This window comes from Salvia miltiorrhiza, chromosome 3, assembly GCF_028751815.1.
Source record: "Salvia miltiorrhiza cultivar Shanhuang (shh) chromosome 3, IMPLAD_Smil_shh, whole genome shotgun sequence".
NCBI classification, from domain to species: domain Eukaryota; kingdom Viridiplantae; phylum Streptophyta; class Magnoliopsida; order Lamiales; family Lamiaceae; genus Salvia; species Salvia miltiorrhiza.
The window spans coordinates 56,641,301-56,662,021 of NC_080389.1; the positions used below are offsets into that span (position 1 = coordinate 56,641,301).

At 34.7% G+C, this 20,721-nt stretch overlaps 1 protein-coding gene and 1 long non-coding RNA gene across 2 annotated transcripts; both read right to left on the reverse strand.

The window, feature by feature from the left end:
* Positions 1–11,432: 11,432 nt before the first annotated feature.
* On the reverse strand, positions 11,433–13,433 carry LOC131014614 (ethylene-responsive transcription factor CRF4-like). The gene has a single exon (XM_057942637.1). It carries the CDS (start codon positions 12,775–12,777, stop codon positions 11,701–11,703), a length of 1,077 nt encoding a protein of 358 aa, XP_057798620.1. The 5' UTR covers positions 12,778–13,433; the 3' UTR covers positions 11,433–11,700.
* Positions 13,434–19,271: 5,838 nt separating this feature from the next.
* LOC131014615 (uncharacterized) lies at positions 19,272–20,131 on the reverse strand. Its single transcript, XR_009098273.1, has 2 exons — positions 19,831–20,131; positions 19,272–19,569 (listed from the first exon to the last, which is right to left on the reverse strand). It is a non-coding gene; the product is annotated as an uncharacterized LOC131014615 (long non-coding RNA).
* Positions 20,132–20,721: the final 590 nt, after the last annotated feature.

Sequence of the window (20,721 nt, forward strand, 5' to 3'; positions counted from 1 at the left end):
TGGGATGGGAGATTGGGCTCGGTTCTGGGCCCTGAAGTTGGCCCAGACCCAAAAAAGAAAAAGAAAGGGAGAAGGGAATGAGAAAATGGGCCAACCTCACATATCCACCTTTGGCACATTGATCATTCTGTCACCAGGGAAGGGTCATCAATAGAGTTGGAGTTATCATCACAGCCCTAATTTTTACTCTTATCTGCCACAAAGTCAAGACAAGAGAGGGTGAGAGAAATATTAAGCATATTTAACTCAATCTCAAACCACAGAGACCAACCCAGGGTAATCACCAATTTCTCAAACCCAAAGGGTTATCATTGAAGACACAGCATGCACACACAAAAGATCCACTCAAGGAACACAAAAGAAAAGAACAAGACATAGAGACAAGAGAACAAAACAGGACTCTCAACAAACCAGACACACAGAGTAAGAGAGAACAAGCAGAGCAGGCAAACACAGGACAAAGCAGAGGAACAGACTCAACACATGCAGCAAATAACAACAGACAAGAGCAGAAAACAAGCAGCCACAAAGGCTGAACTTGTCACAAAAGCACAGAGATTTCATCCAGGCCCAATGTTCAAAGTCCTTTTGCAAGATTCCAGCTTTGCAACTGGTAGGCACTTAGTGCCCATATCTGCAGGATTGAACTGAGAAGGGATCTTGTTTAGAATGACATCACCTCTTTCAACAACATCTCTGATGAAATGATACTTGACATCAATATGTTTAGTTCTATCATGAAAAACAGGGTTTTTGCACAGTTGTATAGCAGACTGACTATCAGAGAAGAGCACAGGTTTGTCATCAATAAAGTTAATATCAGAAAGCACACCATTCAACCATATTGCTTCTTTCACAGCTTCAGTAGCAGCTATATATTCAGATTCAGTAGTAGAGATGGCCACAATGCCTTGTAACTGGGATTTCCAACTAATACAAGCATCACACAAAGTGAACACATATGAGGTGGAAGACTTCCTACTATCTCTATCATTAGCAAAATTAGAATCCACATAACCCACACATTTCACATCATTTTTAGACTTAGAGAAAAGCAGTCCATGTTTCATAGTAGACTTAAGGTATCTGAAAAGCCATTTCACAGCTTCCCAGTGAGGGAGACCAGGATTTGACATGTATCTACTCAAGCATGAGACAGCATAAGCAATATCAGGTCTAGTGCTTATCATCAAGTACATAACAGAGCCTATAGCATTTGCATAAGGTATGTTTCTCATTTCTTCAAGATCAGAATCAGAGGTAGGACATTGCTTCTTACTCAGTTCAAAATGGGATCCAAGAGGCACATTGACAGGATTACAATCAAACATGTTGAACTTATGCAAGACTTGATTCACATATTCAGATTGATGCAGCAAAAGGGTGCAGTTTTCCCTATCTCTTTCTATGCTCATGCCTAGAATCTTCTTGGCATCACCTAGATCTTTCATGTCAAACATTTCACAAAGGCACTTTTGAACATGCTGAATAGTTTTCAAGCAAGGACCCAGAATAAGCATGTCATCAACATACAAAAGCAAGAACACAGGAGACTTACCACTCAAGTGATACAAACAATGATCAAAACTGCTCCTAACAAAATTCATGCTTTTCATGCATTGATCAAATTTCAAGTTCCATTGTCTAGGTGACTGTTTTAGACCATATAAAGACTTTTTGAGTAGGCAAACATGATCAGGAAAGTTTTTATCAACAAAACCTTCAGGCTGCTTCATATAAATGTCATTTTCCAGCTCACCATGCAAGAAAGCAGTTGTAACATCCATTTGTTTCAGTTCCCAATTAAAATGAGCACAGAGAGCAAGCATGATGCGCACAGTAGTAAATTTCACAACAGGAGCAAATATTTCATTGTAATCAATGCCCTCTTTCTGTGTAAAACCTTTGGCAACAAGCCTAGCCTTATACCTGATACTTTCCACCTCATTTTTAATCTTAAACAACCATTTGCATTCAACAATAGAGCAGTCAGCCGGTTTAGGAACCAAAATCCAAGTGTTGTTATTATGCAGAGAGTTTATTTCAGATTCCATAGCAGTAATCCACTTAGCAGATTCATCAGAGTTAACAGCCTCAGAATAAGAACAAGGTTCAGCTTGATCCACATTGTTAAACACATTGAAAGCATACATGGACATATTGTATTCATCATACCTAGCAGGCTGTCTAACATGCCTTCTCTCTCTATCTCTAGTAAGTTGATAATCATTCAAGTTATCATTCACTGGCACATCATTTAGAGCAGGCTCTTGCACATCATGGTTATTCACAATAGTTTCAGGAATTACTGGGTCAAGGGGAGGAGTAGGTTCAGGATTGGGCTCAGGTTCCACCTCAAAAGGAATTACAGGAGTAAACATGAACTCATACCTAGCAGCATCATAAGCATTTATGTTCTCCACCTCACTTGGAGCAGCAGATTGTGAGGAATTCAATAAACAAGGAAAACTCAGCTCATTAAAGGAGACATCTCTGCTAATACAAGTTTTGAAACCTGGTACAGACCTATCCCACAACCTGTACCCCTTAACACCTTCAGGATAACCTAAGAAGATACACTTCTTTGCCCTAGGTTCCAGTTTATCAACACTTTGATGCATATAAGCAGCACAACCAAAGACTCTCAAGTTATTCATGCATACAGGTTTATCCCAAAACACAGACTCTGGAAGCTTACCAAGCAAAGGCACAGAAGGAGATCTATTTATCAGATAGACTGCAGTCATAAGGGCTTCACCCCAGAAATGTTTTGAAAGACCAGAAGCAACAAGGAGACTCCTAACTCTCTCAAGAAGAGTTCTATTCATTCTCTCAACAACTCCATTTTGCTGTGGAGTATAAGGGACTGACTTGTGCCTAATGATGCCTAACTCAGAACACCATCTATCCATGGAATGATTACAAAACTCAAGACCATTGTCAGTTCTTATGCATTTAATCTTCTTCCTAGTTTGGTTTTGAATCTGCACAGCCCATTTAGACAACTTATCAAACACCTCAGATTTATGCTTCATGAGAAACACCCAAGTTTTCCTAGAAAAGTCATCTATCACAGACAAGAAATACACATTGCCACCATGAGTGGGCACCTTTGCAGGGCCCCAGACATCAGCATGCAAATATTCAAGGATTTCAGTGCTAACATGCTTTCTTGGATAGGGAACAGATGTGGGAAATGCAGACTTGTGGTGTTTTCCTAGAATGCAGGGTTCACAAAATGGGATGTCTGAAATCTTGTCATTTCCAAAAACTCCAGTCTTTTTCAGGATATTCATGCCCTTATTGCTAATATGACCTAGTCTAGCATGCCAAAGTGCAGACTTATCATCATGAACCACATTAGCAACTTGTAAAGGCACAGATTCAGCATGCACAGCATACAAATTTCCCTTCCTAAGTGCAGAAAAGACATGCTCAGAATCTTGCTTGAATTGAAAACTCAGATGATCAACAGATCCAGTTACCCTATTATCAGCAATTTGAGATACAGATAACAAACTGAACTTCAAGTTGGGAACATATCTGACATCAGTCAAAGTGAGATATTTTCCATTTTCAAATCTTAAACAAACATCACCCTTTCCAATAATTTCACAATTTTGACCATCAGCTAGAGCTACATGACCAGACTTGACAGGTTGTAGGTTAAGAAACATGTGCTCATGAGGAGTAACATGAAAAGTACAGCCAGAATCAATGAGCCATTCACTGGAACTCATAGTTTTTGAAATAGCATTTGAGTAACTGATAAACTGAAAATCAAGGTCATGCATCATGTAAACACAATCATCCTCAAACACATTATTGGCATTCTGACTAGGCTCTTCAGGGGTGGGTTGCTTTTTCTGCTTAGGAAGTTTACATCTGTTTATGAAATGACCTGGTTTTCCACAGTTCCAGCAGACCTTCCTAGGCTTTTGATCAGAGTTTTGGTTCTGGTTTTGACCTCTATACTCAGAATTCTGATTATAAGGTCTCATATCCTTAGGCCTATCCTGGTTCTGACCTCTATTGAAGTTCTGGGGTTGGTTTTTATTCACATAAAGGATTTCACCATGCATAGGTTTTGACTTAACCAAATTTAGTTCACTTTCTTTAGACTTAAGACCATTAGTGATCATTTCACAAGTAACTTTTGACCCTCCATACTTCAATGCAGATTTTACCTCAGCAAAAGGCTCAGGTATAGAGTTTAAAAGAATTTGGGGGGCATACTTCTCAATAGAATCATCTCCAGCAAGCTTTAAATCATGCAGGAGTTTATTGAAATTTTCCATGTTAGTGTCTACATCCTTAGAAGGATCCATTTGAAAAGACATGAATTGGTTTTGCAAAGACCATGTTGACACTTCAGAGGGAGCAGCATATAAAGCATTTAAATCATCCCACAGGTCTTTTGCACAAGCATGATGAGCCACTTTTCTGACCACAGAACTGCACAAGTTTAACAAAATAGTGGCCCTAGCACTATCATTCATTTCTTGTAATTTAACATCAGTAACAGCCTCATCAATTTTTGTGGTTATTGCCTTCTTTACCTTTTCTTTAACCAAAATGCACTCAATTTTAATTTTCCAATCCTGAAAATCGTCCCTGCCATTAAATGGCACTACATGCATGTTGTTCATGTTGATGCAGATGAAAGTAAAGGAGATCACACAAGCACAGAGCAAGAGACACCACAGCAAAGGTCACCAGGACCTTAAAGAGGAAACAAATGGAGTTCAGGAGCAGGGAAGAGCCCAGATCTCAGCACAGATTTATCTGTGGAGCAAGGATACACACTGGTCCCTCCAAAAGTTCCAACAGGACTTAGCAGAGTCCAGAAACTCTCAATCTGAGGGAGTTTTCAAGGTATTCAACCTTTCAGAGAACAAAACAAAAAACACAGAGCACAAAACACAACAAAGGTTACAGGTGTACTACTGTAAGCCTCGTATCAGTCAAGCTATCCAGGCTACCACGCACGAGAAGACACTTTAAAGTGAATTCAGACGGACTGGACCGTAAGCTTAGACCAACGGTGAGCTTTTGAATGCTCTTGAGGTTACAGGAGATAACACAAGAACACAGACAGAGAAGAACAGCAAGCGGAAGCAAACAAGAGAGCAGGATCGCAAGATACCAAAAAATAAGAAAATAAAAGCAGCACCTTGACCAAGCCTAAAAGCTAGGAGCTAGGGTTGCAGCCGATTTACCAGAGCCGACTTCCCAGGTAGGGGAAGAGTCGGTCTTACCAAAAACCTTGCTCGTCGGGAGCGAGTTGGCGCAGCCAAAGGGCGGCGGGGTGAGAGGGATGTGTTCGGGGGGAGCCCCGGCAAGGTCCCCGTGGCTCTGATACCACTGTTGGGTATCTTCGCCTTGCCGGGATTACTCCTCTTGTTTCCCGAACCTCCGGTCCGTCTCACTTCGTGCTCAAGCACTTCTTCTTCTCCTCCTGTTCTTCTCTTCTCAGTTCCTCCTTCCCTCTGTCAGATCTGCACAAAAATAGACAAGCAAGGAGTAACAAGATACTAGAAAGAAAAGAACAGAAATACAGGAGTAAAAGTTCAGAGAAGGGGAAAAGGTGTCCTTCGGGACACAGGGGGCTCAGATTTTCCCCTTTAACTCAGCAACCCTTCCGGCAGCTGAATGATCAACGGCGAGGTAAGGACGATGGAGCAGCTTCACAGATCTCAACAGAGCCACCAACAGCAGGAGCCAAGGTCAGAAACTCCGGCGGCTCAGATCTTCTCAGGTAACCACCAAACAGGGCTCCGATGGTCAGGAAAACCCGGTGATACCTCCACCCACGTCAGGGAATCCCGTATTATCAAGGAGTTACTCACAAAGGAATAGCAGAGCCTTTCAGTCCTTGATAATCCGTATTCCCGGCATGAGAAAGCATCAGAGATTTAAAGGGAAGAGGGAAGAGCTGGACAGCAGTAATGGAGATGGAGGAACCGAGGGGATGGGCGGTGGAGCGGCGGAGAAGATGGAGAGTCAGGGAGAGAGAGGGATTAGGGTTTGGGAGAGAGAGCGGCGCTGAGTGAAAGTGAGAGAGAGAGAGAAGCGGGAGTAATATATCCGGGGTGTGAGTGGGCTAGGGTTAAGGGGATGGGCTGGGATGGGAGATTGGGCTCGGTTCTGGGCCCTGAAGTTGGCCCAGACCCAAAAAAGAAAAAGAAAGGGAGAAGGGAATGAGAAAATGGGCCAACCTCACAGAATTGAATCCATATTTTGATGAAGTGAACACATATATAATTGATTTATGCATGTCGTGCTTGAATACTTGAGATTCATTTTTTTAATTTGTGAAATTACTTTGTATGTACTTGAAAATCAATTTAAAAAATACTTTTTAATTTTAATTAAAATGGCATTATAATCATGCTAATGCTTATTATTTATTTGTAATTAATAATTAATTTTATTAATAAAAAAAATTGGACCCCCAATTGAGTCCAAAATCTAACTCCGCCGCCGTATCATAAGAGTAAGGATTCACTATCTAATAGAGTGAACTTAGAGAATATAGAGTAATCTCATTTTCATCTCTAACAATTAATTCTATATTTCACGTTACAATGAAATACTTATATTTTTATATTTTGTAACATTGAACTAATTTTTAGTCCTATATATCATATATATATTTTATATATAATTACAGTTATGCCCATTCCTATTTAATTACAATTAAATGTACTCTTTTTTAAATATTTTAATAATGTGTTATATTTAAATATTGCAGAAAAACTAATTTATTTCAACACCAAACATATTTATATCTAATTTTCCAAATTTGAAAAATCCTCCCATATATGATTGACCAATGTTATCACGAAGCGCATAATATGCCGCTTTGTCTTTGGGTTATTTATTTATTTATTTATTTATTGTAATGTATGTTACTGTATTTTTAAATTTTGTATAATCTTTTTCGGATTTTGTATATATTTATGCTATTTTGGAAATACAAATAATTAATAATATAACAACTACTAAAAAATTGTACAAATTAAACTAGATAAATAATAAACATATTTGCACAATAAAAGAATATAAAGAAAACAAAAAAACTAGAAAAAACCAAAAAAAGTAAAATAGTGGAACGATGAACAGATCCCGCTACAGAGTACTAGCGGTAGCATATATAGCGCCTGTTGGAGGCTACTTCCACTTGATTCAAGCGGGTAGCGGTTAATTAGTTTACAGATCTTTCTGGAGATGCTGTAAGTACAGTATTTCTTAGGCTCCATAACTAAACCATCAAAATGAAGCCAAGATGTAAGAGAAGACCTAATCTAAACGATAAAGTTGAGATATCAAAAATTCTTTTTTTTTTTAAAGATCTGTTGTGACAGAATAAGATTAAATAGCACAATCAAACAGAAAACGTAAAGAAGACACAGATTTACGTGGTTCATCAAAATTGGCTGCATCCACAGACAGAAAGGAGAACAGACGATTTTATTATACGGCTAGGGTTGCAAATTACATATCTCAAGTATATATATATAGTACTGAGATAAAACACTCAAATTGAGCGAGGCCCCCGTACTGCGAAACGATAATTCAAGACATAACAACAAGGTCATTGATTCAAGTTCTACCGACATATGTTGTCGCAACCTATTGAACTCATTCTGATGATTAGGCCTATACAAGTTATTTAGCCCATGTTATTAATATTTTTAATTTATTATGTGCTGGTTATAAATTGTTGGTATGAGTTTTTACGACTTACGAGCACACCCAAAAAATAAAATAAAAATAAAAATGAGAAGGGCAGTTTGGGTATTTGTGGGCACTAGGAAGTAGAAAGTGTGTGCCCTCACTTCTGCAGTCTCAGCTTTTGAGTGCAGAGACAATAGAGTATACGTATATATATGGTCCAGTCCAGGAATGTGTAGATCGAGTTCTAAACTGTAAAAACATGGAGTAAATTAAGCATTGAGAGATTACATGTGTGTTTCAATTTAAAGAACTGGTTCGTCATTTTTATTTTAAATTTCTAAAATATGAGGCATATATTAAATGCGTTATGCATTCATATATGATATATTGATTCACATAACTGTCAAAATCCGAATTATATACTCCATTCAGAACGACGAGCTTAAACGAGTTTTATATCTAAAAATGCCCAATTTGATATATTTCTTACACGATTACTATCCTACAAATTAAAACTAACATAATTACTTAAATGAGTTTTATCTCTAAAAATTTATTAAAAAAAAGAGAGTTTTATCTCTTAAAAGAAGTTATAGGATGCCTTAATCCAATATAGAGAATGCATGCATGGTAGTAGGGTCTGCCTTAAACGAGTTCAAAGGAAAAATAGTTTTTCGATAAATTCAATGGAAAAATAGTTAATTGTGTCTGCTCCACAATAGTTATTCGTTTTTATTTCTTTTCGAATGAAACTATTAAGAAATTTTAAAGTAGGAGGCGTAGTTATGGATTGCTAGGTGAGCGATGCGCCACGGCAGCGAGGACTTTAACAAAGGAATCAAATTGCGTCGATCTTAATTGGGTCGCCCATTCGGTTTCAGACCAATTTATTTGATTTCAAGTTATTTTTAGTTTCTAGTTAATTAGTAATTTTTTTAATTTTCTGGCTAAAATATTTCGTTTCTAACTTAACCCACTTAATTTCGGGCTAGTTCGTTGGGCCTATAACTTACGATTTCTTTATTACATGAATGAGTTTTTGTTGATGATCATATGAATTAGTGTGTGTGTTGGCCAAGCGGTAAAGGGTTAATGCCTAATACCAAAGGTCTTGGGTTCGAGTTCCTTGTGGCGCGGCCTTTAAATTTCTTTATTTAATATTGTTAATTTATAAAAAAAAGTTGTTTTCTTTAAATCAAAATACTGTCGGTAAACCGGCGTCGATTAGCGATGAAAAAATTTCCGTCGATAAATCCGTCAGTGTCCGATAGAATTTCTTGTAGTGTTAATTTATCAAAAAAAAAAAGTTGTTTTCTTTAAATCAAAACATCGTTTTAAATACAAAAATTACTGTCATTTTAACATAAATTAATTTACATAATAACTAATAAATAACTTAATTACTAATAAAAAAATTGGATATTAATTACAGAGATAACTATAATTCTTTAATTAATTTCTATGTCATAAATTTTTTTATTAACTGTCGAAGAAAATCAAAACACATTCCACGAGCTTCAACATCTTATTAACAAATTTCCTCAACTACTTTCAATCAAGTTCATTTATACAATCGCCGGCCTGATAGCCAATGAATAAATGCAATTATGCAGAACATTCTAAAAGCTTCAACCAGAAAATTAATGGAGCTGCTTTTCATTAGATTAAATATGTACTAATGATGTTAATTAAAAATTAAATCACACAGTAGTATATGTTACTCATTTTTACCTACTTCATGAAAATGTTGAAGTTTTGTGTTCATAAGTTGCACCTTTGAAGGGCCGGTACAGAACTTATATGCTATTTAATTTGAAGATATTAAATTGCATCGCAGTCATATTATTACAATTTAATTATTGACAACTATTCGTCTAGATTTATTGGAACAATAGGAATAACTCACCTCCCGTTTTATTTAATTAAGGTTATTGACTTCTAAACACACAAATGTTAGAATTTTCATTAAAAAGTGTAATTTTCACCATAATCACACTATGTATATAAAATGAGAAAACATATATTTTTTTTATATAAAATTAATGTATTCATTGTTAAATTTAATATATTAAAAAAAAAAACAATTACACATGACTTCATGATTCTAACCTACATGTTGCATTCATCTACTATTATCACGATCAATCCAACGACTCCATTGCTCGCATAAACCAATACACCAGAGGATCGCAATGAAATAATGCCAATTCACACGGTCATAAGCTTTGCTAAGATCTATTTCAAGGGCACGTCCCCAAACTTACCGGCTTCGTCTTTCGCTTCATTGAATCGATTGCTTCAAAGGCTATCAGCACATATTGTCGAGAAGATCGGGGAGGGTCTACTTCAGTCGTCTATTGCATAATATTGCAAAGGGCAATTGGTCGAAGACAAATGCATTTACAAATATTTATATATATGCTAGTAAACGCATTTGAGAAAAATGTGTTGGAACATAATCATTTGATTGGAGGGGTTTGTAGACGTTCGTCTACTGCGCGTGATACTTATTTTCAGATTGCCCTCTCAAACTATTATCAATGCACAATTTATATTTAATTTAATTTAATCTTGGGGCATAACTAGGGTGCATTAACCATGATTACGACCTCCTGCTCTACCTACATATATTCTCTTATTTGAGTGAAATGCAAGTTAATTGGTCTTTCTTCATTATAATTCTTTTGAATAGTTTTAATGTCATCAACCCCAACAAATAATTTAATTCTTTTGTATAGTTATTTTTTTTTTCCGATAAATTAAATGAATAAGTAAATAAATTTTAAAGACCGTGCGACGGAGGATTTGAACCCAAAACCGAATTCAGGACCTCAGGTCTTGAACATTAATTTCCTACTGTTAGGCCAACACGCGCACACTTTAGTTCCTTTTTTGTTTCCTAATAAATTTGATTCTTCTTCTTCTCTCGATATCAGTAAACCTCATCATTTATCAGTATCATATTATGTTTGTATGTGGAAAATGCATACTCCAATTATTTAATGTGAAATAAATGTAAATATTAACAATTCAAAAACCACACCAACCTTTTTTTTCGATAAAAAACCACACCAACCTTAAATGCATAATTTATTGAATTTTTAAAACATCAATAAATCTATGCAGCCACATTATGGCCACCCACAAACTAATAGTATAATAAAGAAATATTAATTTATTTAATTTATTTTTTTAAAATAAAAATAGGATTGTTATTTTATTATATTCTCTACATTGTACTTATTTTTTTTAATTTTTTTGCATTTATTTTTAATTTATTTTTTAATAAAAATAAAAAAGTTACAAAAAAATTGCAAAAAAAATAACTAAAATATAGAGAATATGATAAAATAACTAAATCTTATTTTTATTTTAAAAAATAAATTAAATAAATTAAATTATTTTTTATTTAGATAAATTATGGGTGGCCACAATGTGACTGTTTAGCATTACTCTTAAAACATAGCTACAAAATCTTGCACAAAAGATAGAAAAAAGATACGGTTTCTTCCGCTCAATTTACACTTCCAAGTTGCAAGGCCAACTGGTCAATAGACAACAACACCTAGCTAGCTATCGTTGCAAAATCTTTTATTACCATTTAAAATTATGAAATACCAAATCAAAACGTAGAAGGTAGTGAACAAAAAGGGAATGTCATTTTTACATCCTATTATTAAGAATAAGATAGTAGTAATTTATTACTATCACATGGAATGAAGACATAAAATGGAATTAAAAACGCACATGAATGTTGAGAAATCAAATGCAATTTATTGTTCAAGATTTATATCACGGAAAATAAACTAAACTCACTCAACTCAATTCAACTCAACTCAACCCCCATTCTCATTTTTGGATGGAGATACTAGATAGCATTACATTACATCTAAAATTAGCTACTAAGTATACTTGATTGAAATAAAATACAAGCCGACAGTCGAATTAAAAAAAACAAAATTTGCCATTTAATCGGCAATCCGACTGATGATGTTCAAACATATGTTTTTTGAACATTGATCATATTGCTAAGGCGACACCAAAACCGCTCATGTCTTGAAAATAATCTTCAACATCGAGTGAGCCTATTTCCTTAACATCTCCGAACTTCACTCTCTGAAAGGCGACGTCGAGCGACGGGAAATCCTCGATTTTCATCGAGAAATCATCGTAACAACTCGCTTCGTTCCCGAACAAGTGCTCCTCTTGAGGTTCAAAGTTGAAGAAATTGTCTAAAAGCGTAATGTCCATGGGCAAATAATCGTTCCAGTAATCGGGCATCGTACTCGTTTCTCCTTGACACTCCTCCATCTCCGAACCGAGGTCGTTATGAACCGGACCGGGCTCGTATCTTGACTGGTTCAGACCATCCACCGAGTTGTATCTAATCTCTTCTTTCACACGGCCGAGAACCGGGACGGGCGGACCGGGATCGGTATACTCACTGCACTGGCTACTTAGACCGGCCGGTTCAGTATCCTCGCTCGAGCGACTACCCTTGAACCGGAGAACCGATACCGGGGAGGAAATGATATGCGACTCATCACCGGAATCGTAGCCCGAAACAGACGCCGCATTACTCTCCGGCGGCGTGGTGAAGTTTGTGAGAGCGTCCGGGCCGCGGAGCTTTATGGCAGCGTTGTCGTAGACCATGGCAGCCTCTTCCGCCGTGTTGTAAGTACCCAGCCAGAGCCTGACCCTTCTACAAGGGTCTCTTATCTCGGCGGCCCACTTTCCCCAGGGCCGCTGCCGGACGCCTCTGAACTTCCTCGGCGCCGCCTCGTTGGGCGTCTTCATGGGCTTGGGCTTGGGCCGGAGAGTCTCAACAGCCCTGCTCCGGCCGCAATTGGTGCTGACGCCACTGGCAGCTGTCTCCATTTTGATTTCAGTGATGTATCTTTTGACACGTTGCTTCTGGAAAAGATCGTCATCGTCTTCGTCGCTGGAGGAATCCGTGGCGTCAGGATCAGTTACAGATATTCGGACACTTATTGGAGCATGGGGAAGGGTTTTTCTGGGATTTTGCTTCATGATTTTTGTGGTGGTTTGTGTGTGCTCGGTGTATTTCACTGGCCGGTATAGTATGCTGTGATCCATGGCTAAGAAAAGTTGATCAAAGACTCTTGGGTTTGAACATACAAGAAAATTTAAAGAGATGGAAGAAACGAGAGCGTGCGAGTAAAGAGAGATTGCTTTGAGATGGTAAATAGAGAGAGAGAGAGAAGATGCCGTCAAAGAGAAGTTTAACACCGAGAGAGAATCAAACCCACGCTCACAAAAATCTGACAAACAAAAAAGACAATACCCTTAAAAGAAGGATTCAAAGCGCAAACCACCAAAGTGAAAAAACCACGAGTCCTCCTCCTTCTATTACTGCTACAAAATTAAAGAAGATATGAAAAGAGTTTTTGAAGATTGTAAAGAGAGTTTGGGGAGACAGGTTTGAGTTTTTTGGTTCAGAGAGTATAACTCCATACACTGAAATCGGTGTCTTATAGGATCGGTGAATATGGTAACGCCGAAAAATGCGCAGACCAATTTATATTTAATTACCGTTTTGGAAATATTATATTGATTTCTCTGGTGAACTCTGTACCAGAATATGGCGGAAGTGCACGACGGCAACTGCGTGGAGGAATATGAATTTGGCTTTTTATTTTGATTTTGGGCTGCCGGAAAAAAGAAGAAAGGAAAAAGGAAAACAAGAAATGGGCCTTTTTGTTTCAGAGACGATCAAAGGGGATTGAGTCGTATCTTTTATGTAAATGCGTATCGGTGTGTATACATATATTAGAAGCGATATTAATATAGTAGTATTATATTTATATTGTTAGTATTAAGATATGAATTTGATCGTGTAGTTGTCGGAGTCGGTTATATTTTTTTAATCCAGAAAGAAATCTTAAAAGAGTGGTAAAAAGTTCGAGCATTAGGCAACAATCAAGAGGTGGTGAACTTTTACAATGAAAAATCGATATAGTATGTAGAGTTATATATATTTCGCATGTGATGAATAGAAGATCAAGAATGATTTCAGCCTAATTAATGACAATTTAATTCATAATCTAGCTACTATGGTTTCCTATTGACAGTGATTGACATAGAGTATGCACTCAAAGTAAGTAGTATTAATAATTACCCAATTTTCATTAATTACAAGATTAGCTTCGTTGATTTATTTGATTAATTCTTTCTACTCATCATTTTACTTGGACAAAACAAAAATAACATTTAATTTCTAGTTCAAAGCTTGTCCGACGATTAATTGTTGAAGCAAATTCTTAATCTTCAAACCAAATACTATAAAAATTTAGACATGATTTTTTACACGTCCTGTGGCATTTTATCCTATAGCAAATTTGATATTTCAAAATTTTGTGACCATCAGAAAAATTACCGTTGTACAAAACATTATTGCATAATTGTGCCACAAAAATTAAGAACACATATAGGGAAAAGTTCTATTGAGAAATACAAATATTTAAAGAAGGGAGAAACAATCTCATCCTTGATCATGATCAATCAAACGGTCCATAATTAAGAATAAATCTCGTATTCAGATTTTGATTAACATATCAGTAATTTTTTATGAACAAACGTATTTGTTGAAACGATTTATTTGTTTAAAATTTAGCACTCCATGATTTGATCCCCAAACGTTCAATAAAATTATTGCTATGTTCATAAAAAAACTATTAACATGTTCAACGTTCTTAACTTTCAGAAAAAAATTAATTTCTCCATAGAATCTAACCCCATATATATATATATATATATATATATATATATATATATACAGAGAGAGAGAGAGAAGGGTTCAACAAAGAAGCTAAATATTGTGGAGAATAGAGAATTCGTAAAATAAAAACGAACAGATCTATAATTTTAATGAACAGGTCAATGTACCACATGAACAGCAATTTGCCAAGGGTTCGAATCCTGCTGGTGGCGAGTTTTTCTTTATTTTTATTAAATACGATTGTTCATTACTTATGTTGATCTGTTCGTAAAATGAATAGATTTGTTCATAATGAATAAAAAGATAATTCTCTATTGAACTCAACCCTATATATATATATATATATATATTAATTGAATAGTAATTCATCATTAAATTTACTTTAGAAATTACCGTTAAGTTTATTTTAAAAAATAAATTTATTTTAGTTAAAATATAGAATTTTTCATTCTATTTTTAGAAATATGTTGAATTATTTAAATGAAAATAATATATATATATATATATGTATATATAATTCAAAATTTGAACTTAATTTAATATATATAAAAAAAATGATAAAATTTTACTAAGGATATATATTTAAGATAAAATATATTTTTATTTTCAATATTGTAATTGTTTTGTCTTTATTGATCCGAATCAATTTAATCCAAATAGATTTATCAGTAATTGTAAGAAGTAAGAAGAGAGAGGCGGGCACAAAGATAAACATTATCTAATATCAATTTATTATATCCTTCTTAATTTCCAAACATGATGCGATCAATTTATATTTACACAAAATTTTATGTACATTTGGGTGTACCGTACAACTGGATTTATCCGTATTCAAAATAGTGTTATTTATATAGTTTTGGGTCAGAATATGGGTTCAAATTAAGATATGGGTCAAAGTTTAAATGAAGATGCAATCCAATTGTACGGTATATCCGAGTGTACCCAAGACCACCCACCTCTTATATTTAAGTTATAATCAATCGCGCTTTAATTTGAAGTAGCTAGGTGAAATGGTAGTATATATGTCCAATAAATCTATAAAGTCGTATTTTGTTGTCCACACAATCCTTAAATATAAAATAATTTTAAAATGAAAAAGAAATTAATTATTTTATTATATTGTCTATAGTGTAACTAATCTTTTGGAAAATTTTTATTTTATTTAAAAAATAAAAAACTATAAAAAAAAAGAAGAGCTGCTATAATATGAAAATACAATCAAATAATTACTTTTTAATTAAATGAATAAAAAAATCCTATTTAATTAGTGTGTGGACAACCAAGCTAAGAACAAAATAAGTAAAAAGTGTTGTGTATGTGTGTTAATGCCTGGCTATAAGTGGTTAATGTCTTAAGTTTGATGTTTTGAGTTTGAATTCACCGTCATGCAGTCTTTAAAATTTATTTATGTAAATTAAAAAAACGTTGGTGAAAAAGAAGTGTCAATTCTCCCAAGATAGAGGTTTAATTAATGAGTAATGCTAAACAGCCACATTGTGGCTACCCACAATTTACTCAAGTAAAAAATAATTTAATTTATTTAACTTATTTTTTAAAATAAAAATAAGATTTAGTTATTTTATCATATTCTCTACATTATAGTTATTTTTTTGCAATTTTTTGGTAACTTTTTTATTTTTATTAAAAAATAAATAAAAAATAAAAAATGCAAAAAATAAAATAAAAAAATAAGTACAATGTAGAGAATAGAATAAAATAACTAAATCCTATTTTTATTTTAAAAAATAAATTAAATAAATCAAGATTATCCTTATTATATTAGTGTGTGGGTAGCCACAATGTGGCTGCATAGATTTATTGTTAATTATATGATGATGTTGGGAATTCATATAATGATTTGAGGTAGTGATCGATGATAACAGAAAACGAAACGCGCGAAGTCCCTATGCTTCTTCTCTAATCAATCTCATTTTACAAAGAAAATAGAAGTTAAAAAACAAGGAGATCCGTTGTGAAAAGAAGGGCCACCACGTTATCGTTTCGAAGCTTTATTATTGGGACGTATTGGTATTAGTGTAATTAAATGTTTAAGTACGCATTTTTATGCCAAAACCAACTGAAACACGCTCAGCTCGTTCAAACACAACATTAAATGTTAATTATCTACCACGATTACCGTGTCATAAGGTGTCTTCTTGAAGTAAGAGATGTTGGTCTCTCTCTCTCTCAATTTCTGTACTTATTCTCAATGTTTCAGTTGAAACTGGGAAATAAATGTAATTCACAAAACATCTACTCCAATTAATAATTACAACACTTATTTCCCACAACAATCTAGAATCATAACTGCAAATGCAATAGTATCACCCACTCAAATGAGAAATTAATCTCATAAATAGTATATCTAATAATGTGAGGAGGGATGTTAATCAAATCGGCCCAGCGATTCTTTATTATTTTTTATTTGGGTTAATCGATTTTTGTCAATTTTCGGGACACAATATTTCTATAATGTTAGTACATTTGTTCGATGATATATAAAAGGACTATTTGCCCCTTGGAGCGAGTGGTATTTCCGAGCCAATGGAAAAGGCAGCTACCCCATTCGTGGCTTTCAGTTGAGTTGGAAGCCGTCACTTTTTATTAGTCAAATGATCTACAAATTGAGTTAGAGTTAGCATTCGAAAAAATATATAAAAAAGAGTTAGAAACGGCTAAATTGTACGGGAACTTTTGTCAAATATTTTTAGAAATTATAATTTTATATCTCACATTTTCGAGAAGAAAGGTCTATCAATTAATTTTTCCGATATCTCCAAATTTAGACGTAACTCGTTTTTATCTAAATAGTAGATTTCTATATATGTACTCATTTATTTTTATAATGATTGAATACTTGTGATTTTTTATATTTTTTATTTCACTTCTAATTAGTTGAGTTTTAACTTGAAGTATATTAGAAATTTAACTTCATATAGTTCGTTTAACAAATCTACTAATATGATAGTTTCAATTACGGATGTCAATCAGACCAACTCATCGAGTTTCAGGCTAACTCTGTCGAATTACGGGTTAATCGGGTGCTGGTTAATCAGGTTGAAATTGTTTTCGAATTAGAAATTTCCCCTAACCCTAAATGTTCGGGTTTCAAGCTAGCCATCGGGCTAAAAATTTTATTTTAAAAAAATTAACTAATACTCCCTCTGTCCCGCGAGTCTTGACACAATTTTTTTTTTGGGCCGTCCCACGAATCTTGACACGTTTCCTTTTTGGGCAATAATTATTACCTTCTCTCTCTTACTTTATCACCTTTATTATATTCTCTCTCCTATTTTATCACTTTTATTACCTTCTCTCTCCTACTTTATCAATTTTATACTTTATTAATTACACACTTAAAACACTAATCTACAACTCCTTAATTCCCGTGCCGAACCCAAACGTGTCAAGACTCGCGGGACGGAGGGAGTACATATTTTTCTTTATAATACTATATTTGTAATAAATAAATGCACTCATAAATAAGTAACATTTTAACATCGACTTACATAATAACTAATATGCAAGTTTTAGAGATATAAAGATGCAATATTTTATTAAATAAGTATACTTTTTTAATTTTTATATCTAAATATTTTATGTTCAGCAGTACTCTCTCCGTCCAGCTGAAGATGATACTCCCTCCGTTCCACTATAAGTGAGGCTCTTTCTATTTTGGGTGTCCCACCATAAGTGAGACTCTTTCATTTTTGGGTAAATTTTTTTACCATTTAAACACATTTTCACTTTTTCACATACACACAAAATAGTACATCTTTCTTAATTTTCGTATAAAAAAAAGGTCTCATTTATAGTGGGACAGGTGGAGTACATTTCATTTCGGCACGGGATTTAAGGAGTTAGTGTTTAGTACTTTAAGTATGGTTGGTGGGTGATTAAGTCATTACCTATATAATATTATAATTAATATTTTTGAATTATTTTAATTAAATAATGGGTTAATTGCATATAATATCACGAACTTTGCCAGAAATCCATTTTCCCCACAATCTTTAAAAATTTCATTTTTATCAAATACTTTGACGTTTGTCCAATTTTTCTACGATTTTTTTTACCCTCAAATCGGAATCGACGTGGCGCTGATGTGGCTTGCCGGCACACGCCATTCCGATAAATTAAACGATGCGTTTCAGTTTAAACATTAAAACCCTTGTTTCACCAATCAGTGCCACCAATAGGCGAAGCACCGGCAATAGCAATCGGCGCACTGGTTTGGATGACTGAAAACACAAAGCAATCGGCGCCACTGGTTTGGAAGACCTCGACATGAAGACTTCCACACTAGTCTAGAGAGGAACCCTTTCAATAGAGGTGATTGAAAGGAAAGCAATCATTTTTTTTCTAGTGCCAAAAGCAGTCTTTGATTTCCTTTTGCCCAATAAAAATGAGAAATTAAAAGAAATTGAGAATTTTTATTATGATTTAATATTATATGTGCAATTTAAAATTCATATATATTCTACGTCAGTGTTACGATTAAAATTAAATTCACGTCACTGCTATGTCCTTTTTCCGGTTAACGAAAAAAAAATCGTGGAGAAATTGAACAAATATCAAAGTATTTGATAAAAAAATGAAATTTTTAAAGATCATGGGGAAAATGAATTTCGGATAAAGTTCGTGATATTATATGCAATTAATCCTTAAATAATTTAAAAATAATAACCTGAATATTTTTAATCTTTTTATTTAATGTATTTTAAAATAATCAGATTTTTTTTCTTTTCCTGTTCGCATTTTATTGTAAGCAAAAACCAAATACACAAAATTGAACAAGAAATTGGCGACTAAAATGGACTGAAATTAATTTCAAAGTTGCGGCAAACACAAGTAGTCAAATTATATTTCGAAATTCCCACCTAAATACACTTCAGATATTCCTATAAAATCCCAACAGTAATTTGAAGACAAAAGAACACAAATCTGAGATGGAAAAAAAAATATCTAAAGGCCTGAAATTCTACTCCAAGCCATCATGGAGAAGAAAGAATTATCCACAGAGCAACAAAATCAAATTGTGCAATTCATCCTTCAAGGGTCCGTCAACGGCAAACCACCTCAAGGCAAGCTGTTGGAGGCTCAAATGAAGTGGCCCGTTTCGTGCCATACCATTTATTGGTTATGAGGAGCTGCAACAAAAAAACAACAAGAAAAAGGGGAAGTCATTCATCATGTTAGCGGAAAGAAAAATAGAAAAAACGAAGAAAATTTTACACTTAGACATCACACTACTCTCTAATCTAGAATACACAAAAAGAGGTACAATTAGGAAACTCGTTGTTGCTTAGGACATAGCAAGGGCACAATTGGAAGCCAATGCACCGATATCATAATACCAACGAAAGGAAGCCAAAACACCAATATCAAGAGCACAATAGGAAATATCTCACCACATCTCTTCACAGCATTTCTGCAATTGGGTCTCAGAATTATCTTCATCATTGACCATGAATTCCTTCTCCCACTCTGTAATCGAAGCCACCCACGCATCACATTGCTTATCCAGAGCCCTCCTCCCATTCTCCAGCTCTACAACCGCCGCCAACCAACCTTTGCTTCGAAATTTCAGATCTTCTTCGTCATAGTTGGATTCATCGCCGGAGGGGAAACCATCGTCGGAGTGTTCTAGAAATGATTTGAAATTTTAACACTCCCAGAGACCAAGCCCAATTATTTTGTAATATTAAGGATAATAAGGGATGAATTAATGAGTGCTAATTACATACTTATTATCCCATACTTTTTCCCAATATAGAAACGTAGCAATTTTGTTGGGACGTCCCGAAAAGGAATATGTAGCATCTTCGGTGGGACGGAGGGAGTATTAGATTAAAAATACAAAGAAGTAAAATGATTAGTATAACTTTCTAATACTGAATCAAAATACATTTCAAAAACTTTTGGAAAAAATATCTTATTATACTAATTTTCATAAGCAAAGTAATGAAATTGAAAATCAAAGAACGAGAAAATTTTCATATAATCAAGCGAACACATTATTTTTAGCCTAAGTTATCAGCCCTATAGCATTTCAGGTTAATTTCGGGCCGACCCTATCAGGTGCTGAGCTATTCGGTTACGGGCTAATCAGGTTGAAAATTTTCAACTCTAATCCTCTCGGATTGGCGGATTAATCGGCCAGCCCACAGGTTTCGGGCTGGATTGACATCCCTAGTTTCAACAGAAAAGAAAATACTAGATGTGTTGCCTAGTGTTATTGCTAACTTTAGGCATTAGTGACATTTGATGGTGTAGCTAATTATTAGTAATTACGCTTTCAA

Bases quoted from the DNA above. Each gene is read 5' to 3' on its own strand.
- LOC131014614 (XM_057942637.1), bottom strand. From the start codon at position 12,777: ATGGATCACAGCATACTATACCGGCCAGTGAAATACACCGAGCACACA.